The sequence below is a fragment of the Pan troglodytes genome, chromosome 18 (assembly GCF_028858775.2).
Source record: "Pan troglodytes isolate AG18354 chromosome 18, NHGRI_mPanTro3-v2.0_pri, whole genome shotgun sequence".
NCBI classification, from domain to species: Eukaryota; Metazoa; Chordata; class Mammalia; order Primates; family Hominidae; genus Pan; species Pan troglodytes.
This window is the reverse complement of record NC_072416.2, coordinates 88028042-88041307: the sequence shown is the minus strand read 5'-3', so window position 1 is coordinate 88041307 and position 13266 is coordinate 88028042. Positions and strand designations below refer to the sequence as shown.

The window sequence follows — 13266 nt, the reverse complement described above, 5'->3', positions numbered from 1 at the left end:
TGATGATGAATCCACCAGTGCTTGGGGCTGGACAATCACTTTATCAAGTTATCACACTAGCAGAAACACCCCCCAAAATGTTTATCTCATGGTACCAGCTGCTCATTCATGCCAATTTACCAGGCACTGATTTCTCATGCCTGGGGAAAGAGCAGGGCAACCCCAGGTAGGTGCCTGCCCCTCTGTTCTTACAGGCAGAGCAAAGGTACACAAGGAAACAAAGACCGGCACAGCAGGTGGGGAAGGGCTCCAGGTGCCGACATCAATCAGGAACCCACTGATCATGTTTGCTTTTTCCCATGCTCTGTGTTTGGTGCTTTGAATAATATCAGACGGAGCCCTTTGAGGGGCTGTAAATCTTCTCCACACCATGGCAGTGCACTCAGAGGGGCTGTGTGGCTCATGACTGCAGTTGGCCACAGATGAAAAAGCTCAAGGAATTATACCTCTCAGCATCTTTACAGACAGAGCCTAGAAGATCTCAACTACAGGTTCCTGGAGGCTGAGAAGGTAAGTTGGCGCTGGTTCCCCAGGTGTTCTGTGGCTCTAATTACACAGAGAATTCCAGGGTTCTTCATTTCGGGAGAGGAGTGCAGGGCCCCAGGGTCCAAGGTGGCATAGCAAGAGCCCTGAGTGCCTTGGGACAGAAGTCAGAGCAAGTCAGACACAAAGTCAACCTCAGGTCAAAGGTCTCCTCCACCATCTGGACTCAGGCAGAGCCACTTCACCTGGGGCCAATGGAGTGCAGATGTTTCTTTGGCCACGCCTTACTCATTCCATTTCAGACTCAAAAACAAGGTTGGCTCCTCCCAAGGGATTCTGTGCACACTGTACGGGTGAGCAGCCCGGCCTCCTGCACCCCCGAGGCCCCTGAATACTCTCTTTGTCACGGTCTGTGCAGCCAGGCAGGGTCAGAGCTCAGGGGCCCAGGAGGAAAAGCAGACATTTGAGAGCCCTGGTTTTGTGTTTTGTTTATTTTAGGGTAACTATACAGGCCGTGGATCCCAAGGGGTGCAAGATTGAGCCAGGCTGGGCTTGATCTCTGAAAGGGAACTCAGGACAGATCTGAGGGAAGGGTTCCGGCCCGGGGTGCTCCAGGGTTTCTAGGCTGGTGACCGACACGGAGGCTGAGCATGGCTGAACCCAGACACCGCGAGGGATCCAGACCAGGCGGCGGAATGCGTGGCCATGGGGAGGTCCCAGAGCGGAGACAGAGGAAGCCCTGGACAGCAGGCGGGCTGGGTCAGTGAGCAGGACCCGTGCGGTATGGTGAAGAGAGACACTCACGCTGCGATTCCGGGTCAGGAGATGACAGAAATACTCAAGGCCCTGTCTGCTTCCTATTGAGGGTGGTCAGAGTTATTTATACATGTTGAATTTGTTTCTCTTTTGAACAGATAAAGCAAGGTGGTTAAAAATGAATGGGTCCTGGCTGGGCGTGGTGGCTCACACCTGTAATCCCAGCACTTGGGGAGGTTGAGGTGGGTAGATCACCTGAGGTTGGGGGTTGGGAGTTTGAGACCAGCCGGACCAACATGGAGAAACCCCGTCTCTACTAAAAATACAAAATTAGTCAGGCATGGTGGCGCAGGGCTGTAATCCCAGCTACTCGGGAAGCTGAGACAGGAGAATCTCTTGAACCCGGGAGGTGGAGGTTGCGGTGAGCCGAGATCTCGCCATTGCACTCCAGCCTGGGTGACAAGAGTGAAACTCTGTGCCTCAAAAAAAAAAAAAAAAAAAAAAACAAGAATGGGACATGCTGAGATGTGTCACTTAGACACTAGTTCCTGTGTGAACATGGGGTTGACAAGCTCCTCCCCCCGTGACAGCAAACATCGTCTCAGATGGTGAAAGCACCTCCAGTGCCTGCCCAGGGGCCTGAACGTTGTAAGATGAGAGAAGTAGGCTGGACGTGGCGCCTCACACCTGTCGTCCCAGCACTTTGGGAGGCTGAGGCAGGAGGACCAAGAGCCTGGGAGGCGGAGGTTGTAGTGAGACGAGATTGCGCCACTCTAGCCTTGGTGGCAGAGTGAGACCCTGACTCAAAAAAAAAAAAAAAAAAAAAAAAAAAAAAGGCCAGGCACGGTGGCTCACGCCTGTAATCCCAGCACTTTGGGAGGCCGAGGCAGGCGGATCACCTGAGGTCAGGAGTTTGAGACCAGCCTGGCCAACATGACAAAACCCTGTCTCTACTAAAAATACAAAAATTAGACAGGCATGGTGGCAGGCACCTGTAATCCCAGCTACTCGGGAGGCTGAGGCGGGAGAATCGCTTGAACCTGGAAGGCAGTGGTTGCAGTGAGCCGAGATCATGCCACTGCAGTCCAGCCTGGGCAACAGAGTGAGACTCCATCTTAAAAAAAAAAAAAAAAAGAATGCAGAAGTTCCTCACAACTCATGGGCATAATTCACCCCACACTGCTCAGTGACAAGGCAGAGGCAGAACAGGCCATTATAGAAGATGTGCCAGATCAAAGGACAGATGAACTTTTCTTTTCTTTTCTTTTTGAGAGGGAGTTTTGCTCTTGTCACCCAGGCTGGAGTGCAGTGTCATGATCTCAGTTCACTGCAAGCTCTGCCTCCCAGGCTGAAGCGATTCTCCTGTCTCAGCCTCCCCAGTAGCTGGGATTACAGGTGCCCACCACCACAGCCGGCTCATTTTTTGTATTTTTAGTAGAGACCAGGTTTCTCCATGTTGGGGAGGCTGGTCTCAAACTCCTGACTTCAGGTAATCTGCCCACCTCGGCCTCCCAAAGTGCTGGGATTACAGGCGCGCGCCACCATACTTTTTTTTTTTTTTGAGACAGAGTCTTGCTCTGTCACCCAGGCTGTAGTTGGCATGATCTCAGCTCACTGCAACCTACATCTCCTGGGTTCAAGTGATTCTCCAGCCTCAGCCTCCCAAGTAGCTGCGATTACAGGCACTCATCACCACGCCCGGCTAATTTTTAGTAGAGATGTGGTTTCACCATGTTGGCCAGGCCAAATTCGAACTCCTGACCTCAGGTGATCTACCCACCTCAGCCTCCCAAAGCGCTGGGATTACAGTCATGAGCCACCCCACTTGTCCTAGACAGAAAATTATCTTTTTTTTTTTTTTGAGACGGAGTGTCGCTCTGTCACCCAGGCTGGAGTGCAGTGGCACGATCCCGGCTCACTGCAAGCTCCGCCTCCTGGGTTCAAGCAAATCTCCCGCCTCAGCCTCCTGAGTAGCTGGAATTACATGCACCTGCCACCACACCCGGCTAATTTTTGTCGTTTTGGTAGAGATGGGGTTTCACCATGTTGTCCAGGCTGGTCTCAAACTCCTGATCTCAGGTGATCCGCCTGCCTCAGCCTCCCAAAGTGCTGGGATTACAGGCGTGAGCCACTGCGCCGGGCCAAGACAGAGTTTTGCTCTAGTTGCCCAGGCTGGAGTGCAGTGGCGCAATCTTGGTTTACTGCAACCTCCGCCTCCTGGGTTCAAGCGATTCTCCTGCCTCAGCCTCCCGAGTAGCTGGGATTACAGGCATGCACCACCACACCTGGCTGATTTTGTATTTTTAGTAGAGACGGGGTTTCTCCATGTTCGTCAGGCTGGTCTTGAACTCCTGACCTCAGATGATCTGCCTGCCTTGGCCTCCCAAAGTGCTGGGATTACCACACCAGGCATGAGCCACCACACCTGGCCAATTTTTGTGTTTTTAGTAGAGATGAGATTTCACCATGTTGGCCAGGCTAGTCTCAAACTCCTGACCTCAGGTGATCCACCAGCCTTGGCCCCCCAAAATGCTGGGATTACAAGTGTGAGACACCATGCCCAGCGCCCCTGCCTTTTTTTTTTTTTTTTTTTTTGAGACAGGGTATCACTCTGTCATCCAGGCTGGAGTGCAGTGGCGTGATGGTGGCTCCCTGCAGCCTCAGCCTCCTGGGCTCAAGTGATCCTCTCACCTCAGCCTCCCAAGTAGCTGGGACTATGTAGGGTCCAGCCCTATGGGGCTTAGTGGGTGTTCTCCCCATGTACGGAGAAGAGAGATTGTAATAAACAAACACACAAGACAAAGAGATAAAGAGAAAACAGCTGGGCCCGGGGGACCACTACCATCAAGACGCGGAGACTGGTAGCGGCCCCGAACGGCTAGGCTCTTTGATATCTATTGCATACGTGACAAGGGGGCAGCGTAAGGAAGGTGAATCTTCTAAGTGATTGACAAGGTGAAGCACGTCATGTGATTACAGGATGGGGGCCCTTCCCTTTTAGGTAGGTGAAGCAGAGAGAGAAGGCAGCATACGTCAGCATTTTCTTCTCTGCACTTATAAGAAAGATCAAAGCCTTTAAGACTTTCACTATTTCTTCTACTGCTATCTACTACGAACTTCAAAGACGAACCAGGAGTAAGGGAGGAACATGAAAGTGGACAAGGAGCGTGACCACTGAAGCACCACAGGGAGGGGGGGTTCAGGCCTCCGGATGACTGCGGGCAGGCCTGGATAACATCCAGCCTCCCACAAGAAGCTGGTGGAGCAGAGTGTTCCCTGACTCCTCCAAGGAAAGGAGACTCCCTTTCATGGTCTGCTAAGTAACGGGTGCCTTCCCAGACACTGGCGTTACCGCTTGACCAAGGAGCCCTCAAGCGGCCCTTATGCGGGCATGACAGAAGGTTCTCCTCTTGCCTTCCACTCACTTCTCACAACGTCCTTTCAGCACCTGACCCTATACCCACCGGTTATTCCTAGGTTATATTAGTAATACAACAAAGAGTAATATTAAAAGCTAATGATTAATGTTTATAATAATTGATAATTGTCCATGATCATCTCTATATCTAATTTGTATTATGACTGTTCTTATGGTAACGATTTTCTTTATTATACTGAAACAGTTTGTGCCTTCGGTCTCTTGCCTCGGCACCTGGGTAATCCTCCGCCCACAGGACTACAGGCTCGTGTCACCACACTGGGCAATACAAAAAATACAAAAAAAAAAATTTGTATTTTTTGTAGAGACGGGGTCTTGCCATATTGCCCAGGCTGGAATTCTTACCTTTGTTACTGTATTTAACGTATCTTTTTTCTCCGGCCATCTTCATGGTTTTCTTTCTGATTTCCACAGTTTGAATACAGTGCATGTGTGAGGCAGGGGCTCATATTTATCAAGTTTTGTGTGTGCTCTGAGCTCAGGTCTGCATTTTGTTGTCTTTCATTATTTTGGGAAAATTATTGGTAATTTTCTCTTCAAACATTTTTTATGATTTGTTCTTTCTTCTTCTTCTGGGAGTCCTATTACATGCATATTATATCATTTGATATTTTCCCACAGTTCTTGGATGCTTTTTTTTAAAAAAAACTTTTTTTCATCTTTGTTTTCCAACGTGGGTAATTCCTATTTTTCTCAGCTGTGTTGATCCTACTGCTGCCCCATCAGAAGCATTACCTGTTATCAGCGTTCTTCCTTTCTTATAATTTGATGAGTTTCCTCCTCATGCATATTGTTCACCTTTCATACAAGAGACCTCCACATATTAATCACAGTTATTTTAAATTTCCAGCCTGTTTCAATTTCTCGATCACCTCTGAGTCTAGTCCTGTTAATTGCTTAGTGTTATTTTTTGTTTTTGAAACAGGGTCTTGCTCTGTTGCCCAGGCTGGAGTGCAGCGGCGCGATCTCAGGCTGTTCCCTGAGTTCACACCATCCCCCTCAACCAGCAGATTGCAAAGTGTCCGAGTCGGGCCGTGCAGGAGTCTTTGTGGGGGTTTCATGGACTCCGAATTCTCATTTCTGCTCCATCCCCATCTCATGAATCCAAGGCCCCACTCTGTGCCTCGGCTCTTCGTTTGTGGTGCTGAACGTCATCTACGCAATCAACACAATAAAGACGCCTGCCGGGAACGCGGCCCTTGGGCTGAATCCCTTCGGTGGTTCCAAGGCCACTGCCAGAGGATGCGGACGGGTCTCCAGGGCCTTTACTTCCCCAGGACTTTAGAGGCACATTAGCTTCCCCTAGGCACTCGCTTTTACGAATTCTTATGTTTGGTTTTGTTTTGAGACAGAGTCTCGATCTGCCGCCCAGGCTGGTTAAAATATAGGGTCTCAGCCGGGTGCGGTGGCTCACGCCTGTAATCCCAGCACTTTGGGAGGCCGAGGCGGGCCGATCACCTGAGGTCCGGAGTTCGAGACTAGCCTGGGCCAACATGGCGAAACGCCGTCTCTACTAAAAATAACAAAAATCATCCAGGCGTGGTGGCGCGCACCTGCAATCCCAGCTACTCGGGAGGCTGAGGCAGGAGAATCACCTGAACCCAGGAGGCAGACGTTGCAGTAAGCCGAGATCGCGCCACTGCACTCCAGCCTGGGCGACAGAGGGAGACTCCGTCTCAAAAAAAGGAAAAAAAAAAAGAAAAGAAACAAAAGTAATGGGGTCTCGCTCTGTTGCCCAGGCTAGTCTGGAATTCCTGGGCTCAAGCGACCCTCCAGCCTCGGCCTCCCAAAGCGCTGGGACCACAGGCGCGGCTACCGCGCGGTCTCCGGCTGCCGAAACGACGCCCTGCGCGCGGACCGTTCGGCCGCCGGGAGGAACAGCGGCTGCCCGGAGCTCAGAGGCGCGCGCGGCTTTGCGCTCCCCGCGGGGCTCTGAGCCTGCCTCGGCTTGGTTGGCCAGGTGGTCTCTTCAGGACCAACCCCAGTCATTCCCGGCAGGAACCACCCTTGAGGGGCGGCAGTCTGCCCGCGCGAGACGCCCCCGCGAACTACACCGCGGCGGCAAAGCCAAACGTAAGAACAACCTCACCGCGCGCAGGCGCCTCCCCCACGACCAACATGGCCACGGCGCAAGGCCTCGACCTGAGGGGCGTGGCCTGGCCGCCGCCAGCCAACGGGTGTGCGCGCCTGGCCGCAGCCAATAGGAAGGCAGCGCGGGCTCGGGCGCAGGGAGCCGCCGCCGGGGCTGTAGGCGCCAAGGCCATGTCCGACTCGTGGGTCCCGAACTCCGCCTCGGGCCAGGACCCAGGGCGCCGCCGGAGGTCCTGGGCCGAGCTGCTGGGTAGGTGGGCGGGAGGCCGCGGGAGTGGGCGGCGCCCGGCCCGGGACGGTTTCGCCGGTTCCCCGATCCCTTCCCGCCCGAGCCTCCGCCGGTCGGATCCCCGGACGCCGCGCCCGGGGGCCTGTGCGGGGTGGGCGCCCGGCTGGGGCGGCGCGGCTGCCTCGGACCCGGCCCCGACCCGGCCCCTCCTGCGCCTGGGCGGACGCCCCCAGCCCCCGCCCGCGGGGCGCTCCCTTCTTTCCCGAACGCCGCCCCCGCCGGCCGCCCTGTCAGGCGGGCCTGGGCTGCGCGGCCTGGGGCTCCCCTCAGCGCAGAGGCCGCCCCTCGCCAGCCGTCCCCGGGCTCCCCTGCCTCGGGCCCTCCTGGGCCGTCTTCCCCGGCGTCCGCGCTGGGGCCGTTTCCGTTAGTTTCCCGAGACCTGCGCCCTGGGGAGGAGCCCCGGCCCCTCTTTGTGGGGGGTGTCGCTGGTGGGTTTCTCCGCGGCGTCCACCTGCGCGTCGGGCCGGGGACCCCGTGTGTGAACTGTGCTGTGATGGTTTCGAACCGACTTCTCTCCGTAGCGGGAAGGGTCAAGAGGGAAAAATATAATCCTGAAAGGGCACAGAAATTAAAGGAATCAGCTGTGCGCCTCCTGCGAAGCCATCAGGACCTGAATGCCCTTTTGCTTGAGGTAAGAGGAAGCTGGTGTACGTCTGCGGGCAGATTTAGGTTCGGGGTTTTTGAGTCCAGCCACCGCACAGCTTTCCTAAGAAAACACCCGAGGCGGCGGGCGCGGTGGCCTGGCCCGCAGAGGGGAGGGTCGCCTGAGCCCGGGAGTTCTGGACCAACCTGGGCAACGGGGTGAGACCCCGCCTCTTTTATTAAAAACAAAACAATAACAACAACAAAAAAACAGGCCGGGCGCCATGGCTCAGGGCTGTAATCCCAGCATTTGGGGAGGCCGAGGCGGGTGGATCACTCAGGGTCAGGAGTTCGAGACCAGCCTGGCCAACATAGTGAAACCCGGTCTCTACTAAAAATACAAAAATTAGCTGGGTGTGGTGGCGCACGCCTTTAATCCCAGCTACTCGGGAGCCTGAGGCAGGAGAATTGCTTGAACCTGGACCCGGGAGGCAGAAATTGCAGTGAGCCGAGATCACGCCACTTGCAATCCAGTCTGGGTTACGGAGTGAGACTGTCTCACCCCCCAAAAAAAAAAAAAAAAAAAAAAAGCCGGGCGTGGTGGCTCACGCCTGTAATCTTAGCCCTTTGGGAGGCCGAAGTGGGTAGATCACTTGAGGTTAGGAGTTCGAGACCAGCCTGACCAACATGGAGAAACCCCGTCACTACTTAAAATACAAAAACTAGCCGGGTATGGTAGCAGGTGCCTGTAATCCCAGCTGCTCAGGAGGCTGAGGCAGGAGAATCGCTTGAACCTGGGAGGTGGAGGTTGCCGTGAGTGAGATCCCGCCATTGCACTCCAGCCTGGGCGACAGTGAGACTCCCTCTCAAAAAAGAAAAAAAGGAAAATAGCCCAGTAGGGAAGCATTACTTACACACAGCTTGTGTTTATTCACAGATTTTGAAATTTTTTTTATTTTTATTTTTTATTTTTATTTATTTTTTTTGAGACAAAGTCTCACACTGTAGCCTGGGCTGGTATGCAGTGGGGTGATCTCGGCTCACTGCAGCCTCCACCTCCCGGGTTTAAGTGATTCTCCTGCCTCAGCCTCCCGAGTGGCTGGGACTACAGGTACGCGCCACCATGCCCTCCTAATTTTTGTATTTTTAGTAGAGACAGGGTTTCACTATGTTGGCCAGGCTGGTCTCGAACTCTTGACCTCGTAATCTGCCCGCCTCAGCCTCCCAAAGTGCTGGGATTACAGGCGTGAGCCACTACGCCTGGCCTGGAGCTTGAATTTTTTAAATGGAGTTTGTTGTGTTTTGGATTCTAGGTAGAAGGTCCACTGTGTAAAAAATTGTCTCTCAGCAAAGTGATTGACTGTGACAGTTCTGAGGCGTATGCTAATCATTCTAGTTCATTTATAGGTAAGTTATAGCTTCATTTTCTCTATTTTGAATTGCAGAAGAGTTTTTATATAGTAACCATGGTTTGCTAAATTAAGTAGAAATGTAAATTTTCTCAGGCGATGGGTTTCCACTGGTGTGTGTAGTCGCAAATTCTATAGGATGTTCGTGTGACTTGCTCTTGGGCTTCTTACGATGCTGTGTTTAAAAACAGCGTCTGACTCAACCTGCGACTCAGAAGCAGTAGGACCCAGAGTGTCCCTTGGAAAAACATGGGACATAGCAACAGTAGGGATGTGCCCCTTGCTCATGGAAGTAGTGAGACAGGTTGTGGTGTGCCCAGGAGAGCAGACGGGAGACGCTCATGGAAGTAGTGAGACAGGTTGTGGTGTGCCCAGGAGAGCAGACGGGAGACGCTTATGGAAGTAGTGAGACAGGTTGTGGTGCGCCCAGGAGAGCAGACGGGAGAACAATTTTCTAGGTACCTCCTTCTCCCCCAGTTTGAGAGTGGGAGATAGGGAAAGTTCTGGGTCAACAACGTAAGTTATTTTCTGATCCTTCACGTCCTTATGTGATGACTTGTTTCTGTTAAAATAACCTTCAGCAATAGCGCTCCCTTGACAACTGGTCACTGAATGTCATTGGCAAATGATACGGATTTTCACTGCCATGATTGTATTTGAATTTCACAGATTGCATATTATCATTCCAAGGAACCAAGCTCAGCCACACAGATAAACCTTTAATTCATTAATTTTTGAGTTTGTTTTTTTCTGCTAAAGATATAGTTAGTACATGCACGCATGTGCACACGGACACACACACACACACAGAGTAAAAGACTTGTAGATAAAAAAACTTTCCCATGGAGACACACTGGAAACAAATGACTAGAAATTGGCATTGTTGGCCTGGCACAGTGGCTCACGCCTGTAATCGCAGCACTTTGGGAGGCCGAGGTGTGCGGATCACCTGAGGTCAGGATTCGAGACGAGCCTGGCCAACATGGTGAAACCCTGTCTCTACTAAAAAACACAAAAATTAGCCGGGTGTGGTGGTGGGTGCCTGTAGTCCCAGCTATTCAGGAGGCTGAGGCAGGAGAATTGCTTGAACCTGGGAGGCAGAGGTTGCAGTGAACCGAGACCCCTCCATTGCACTCCAGCCTGGGCAATAAGAGCAAAACTCTGTCTCAGAACAGAAAATGGCATTGTCTACTTTTTTTTTTTTTTTTTTTTTTTTTTTTTAACAGACAGGGTCTCACTCTGTTGCCTGGACTGGAGAGCCATGGTGCAATCACGGCTCACTGCAGTCTTGACCTCCTGGCCTCAAGTGATCCTCCCACCCCAGCCTCTTGAGTAGTTGGGACTACAGGTGTGCGCCACCATGCCTGACTAATTTTTTCATAGAGACAGGGTTTTGCCATATTGCCCAGGCTGGTCTCAAACTCCTGAGCTCAAGCAATCAGTTTACCTCAGCCACCCACGGTGTTGGGATTGCAGGCATGAGCCAATGTGCCCCATCTGTCTACTTTTCTACCGAGAATTTCACCAGCAGTTGATGATTTCTCGTACTATAATTTTAAGCTTCTAGAACTATTGTAAAATTTTTTTTTTTTTTTTTGAGACGAAGTCTTGCTCTGTCGCCCAGGCTGGAGTGCAGTGGCGCCATCTCGGCTCACTACAAACTCTGCCTCCTGAGTTCAAGCAATTCTTCTGCCTCAGCCTCCCGCGTAGCTGGGATTACAGGTGCCCACCGCCGCACCCAGCTAATTTTTGTATTTTTAGTAGAGGCGGGGTTTCACCATCTTGGCCAGGCTGGTCTCGAACTCCTGACCTCATGATCGACCCGCCTCGGCCTCCTGCAGTGTTGGGATTACAGGCATGAGCCACCGCAACCAGCCTGTAAATGTTTTTACTTATGTATTGATAATGTGTTTTTAGAACCAGTACATTACAATAACAGGTTCGTACTGCAGTTACCAGTTTTTTTTGTTTTTGTTTTTGTTTTTTGAGACGGAGTATTGCTCTTGTTACCCAGGCTGGAGTGCAATGGTGTGATCTCGACTCACCGCAACCTCTGCCTCCCTAGTTAAAGTGATTCTCCTGCCTCAGCCTCCTGAGTAGCTGGTATTACAGGCATGCACCACCACGCCTGGCTAATTTTGTATTTTTAGTAGAGATAGGGTTTCACCATGTTGGTCAGGCTGGTCTCAAACTCCCGACCTCAGGTGATCCACCCGCCTCGGCCTCCCAAAGTGCTGGGATTACAGGAGTGACCCACTGAGCCTGGCCTCCAGTTTTTTGTTTTGTTTTGTTTTTTTGAGATGAAGTCTGGCTCTGTCGCCCAGACTGCAGTGCAGTGGCGTGATCTCGGCTCACTGCAAACTCCGCTTCCTGGGTTTACGCCATTCTTCGCCTCAGCCTCCTGAGTAGCTGGGACTACAGGCTCCCGTCACCAAACCTGGCTAATTTTGTTTTTGTGTTTTTAGTAGAGACAGGGTTTCACCATGTTAGCCAGGATGGTCTCGATCTCCTGACCTTGTAATCCGCCCGCCTCGGCCTCCCAAAGTGCTGGGATTACAGGCGTGAGCCACCGTGCCCGGCCCGGTTTTTTTAAACAATTAATTTTGGCTCACGTGGTGGCTCACACCTGTAATCCCAGCAGTTTGGGAGGCCGAGGCGGGCGGATTAATGAGGTTGGGAATTGGAGACCAGCCTAGCCAACATAGTGAAACCCCATCTCTACTAAAAATACAAAAAATTAATTGGGCGTAGTGACGCGTGCCTGTAATCCCAGCTACTTGGGAGGCTGAGGCAGGAGAATCGCTTGAACCTGAGAGGCGGAGGTTGCAGTGAGCTGAGATGGCGCTGTTGCACTTCAGTCCAGGCGGCAGTGTAAGACACCATTGCAAAAAAAATAAAACGAAAAAAAATTAATTTTGGAAGACAAATAAATTAGAAAATGATTTCTTGGCATTGCCTGCTTCCAGGTTGCCCACCGTTTCTCACTTTATTGAACGCAGACCAGTGGCTGGTTGCTCAGGAGAATGGTGGCTGCCTGCAGGCTGTTAGTGAGGTTCCACTTGGTGGCCTGCGGACTGAGCACAGCTGTGACTGCACCTGCCCACGAGGTGCATGGCAGAGTGTTGGGAAATCCCTGCCTAATTTTATCACAACCATCAATGTGAGTCAACAGGGGCAGGCTTATCTCTGAAGTAATTAGAAAAACAATGTAATTGAAAGAGCCTGCTGGAGTTCTCAATTTATTGTGCTCCTTTGTAAAAAGATGATAAAGTTCTTCGTCAGATTATATTTCTTTATCTTGCTCCTTTTGTGTCATGGGAAACGTAACAAATACCAATGTATAACTCTGGGTTCAGGTGTTGCCACCAGTTTTATTGTGAGCTGCTTGGATCATCAAATTCTCATTTTTATCTCATGTTTTTCCCTTTGCATCTATTCTCCCCGTTTAAAAGGCAATTTTTTTTGTGCTGCATCTTAAAATAAGGCATTTTAAACAGCAAGTCTTTGGTTTTAGATTTTGTCTCATGTGTTAAGAGAAAGCTATGGTTTTGTTTTGTGTTTAAGGCTCTGCTTTGCAGGATCAAGCCTCAAGGCTGGGGATTCCCGTGGGTATTCTCTCAGCCGGGGTGGTTGCCTCTAGCGTGGGACAGATCTGCACGGCTCCAGCGGAGACCAGTCACCCTGTGCTGCTGACTGTGGAGCAGAGAGTAAGTCACCAGCAAAGATGAGGAAACCTGCCCGTTGTTACTTTTAAGCTGGTTGGGAAAATAGGACATTGCTTTAGTATTGTTTCAGGTAATTTGTTTTGAAAAAAATGTAATCTCTCTTTTCAGAAGAAACTGTCTTCCCTGTTAGAGTTTGCTCAGTATTTATTGGCACACAGTATGTTCTCCCGTCTTTCCTTCTGTCAAGAATTATGGAAAATACAGGTAAATTTGAGATTGCAAATCTGACTCTCCAGTGTTGCAGGCAATGTTCTGTTGATCTGGATGGAGGCAGCGGAGTACCTGGGTTTTCTTGGGAATTCTCCAAGCTTCTCATTAATTACAGAGAGTGGATGAAAAAGGGTTTAGAAATCATCTGTGGATTGGAAAGAAGTACCTTCAATTGCCATTTTTGTCACTATTCACCTATCATTAGTAATATTTATTAGACTAGAATATATTAAAAAACACGTTTAGCCTTGGGTATATTAGTATGGAGAATTTTCCATGGTA

General features: G+C 51.1%; 2 protein-coding genes across 32 annotated transcripts in view; one reads left to right on the top strand and one right to left on the bottom strand.

The window, feature by feature from the left end:
- SPIRE2 (spire type actin nucleation factor 2) overlaps nt 1-5218 on the bottom strand; it is a 56213-nt gene extending 50995 nt beyond the window's left edge. The window contains exon 1 of the mRNA XM_024349532.3: nt 5024-5218. Within this exon, the coding sequence (XP_024205300.2) occupies nt 5024-5108 (85 nt within the window). The 5' untranslated portion in view covers nt 5109-5218. The remainder of the gene's footprint in view (nt 1-5023) is intronic.
- Nucleotides 5219-6773: 1555 nt separating this feature from the next.
- The window catches only part of FANCA (FA complementation group A), an 83919-nt gene continuing 77426 nt past the window's right edge, over nt 6774-13266 (top strand). For 26 of the 31 annotated variants that reach the window (XR_010152486.1, XR_010152490.1, XR_010152485.1 and 23 more), the window contains exons 1-5: nt 6864-7019; nt 7580-7689; nt 8954-9047; nt 12614-12756; nt 12883-12978. Coding sequence is in view for 14 of the 31 variants with exons in the window: in XM_016930419.4 (XP_016785908.3) it covers nt 6941-7019; nt 7580-7689; nt 8954-9047; nt 12614-12756; nt 12883-12978 (522 nt within the window). In the remaining 17 variants the exon portion in view is untranslated. Of the gene's footprint in view, nt 7020-7579; nt 7690-8953; nt 9048-12613; nt 12757-12882; nt 12979-13266 lie in introns of all 31 variants that reach the window. The other 5 variants (XM_016930418.4, XM_063797525.1, XM_024349519.3 and 2 more) reach the window with 3 other exon arrangements.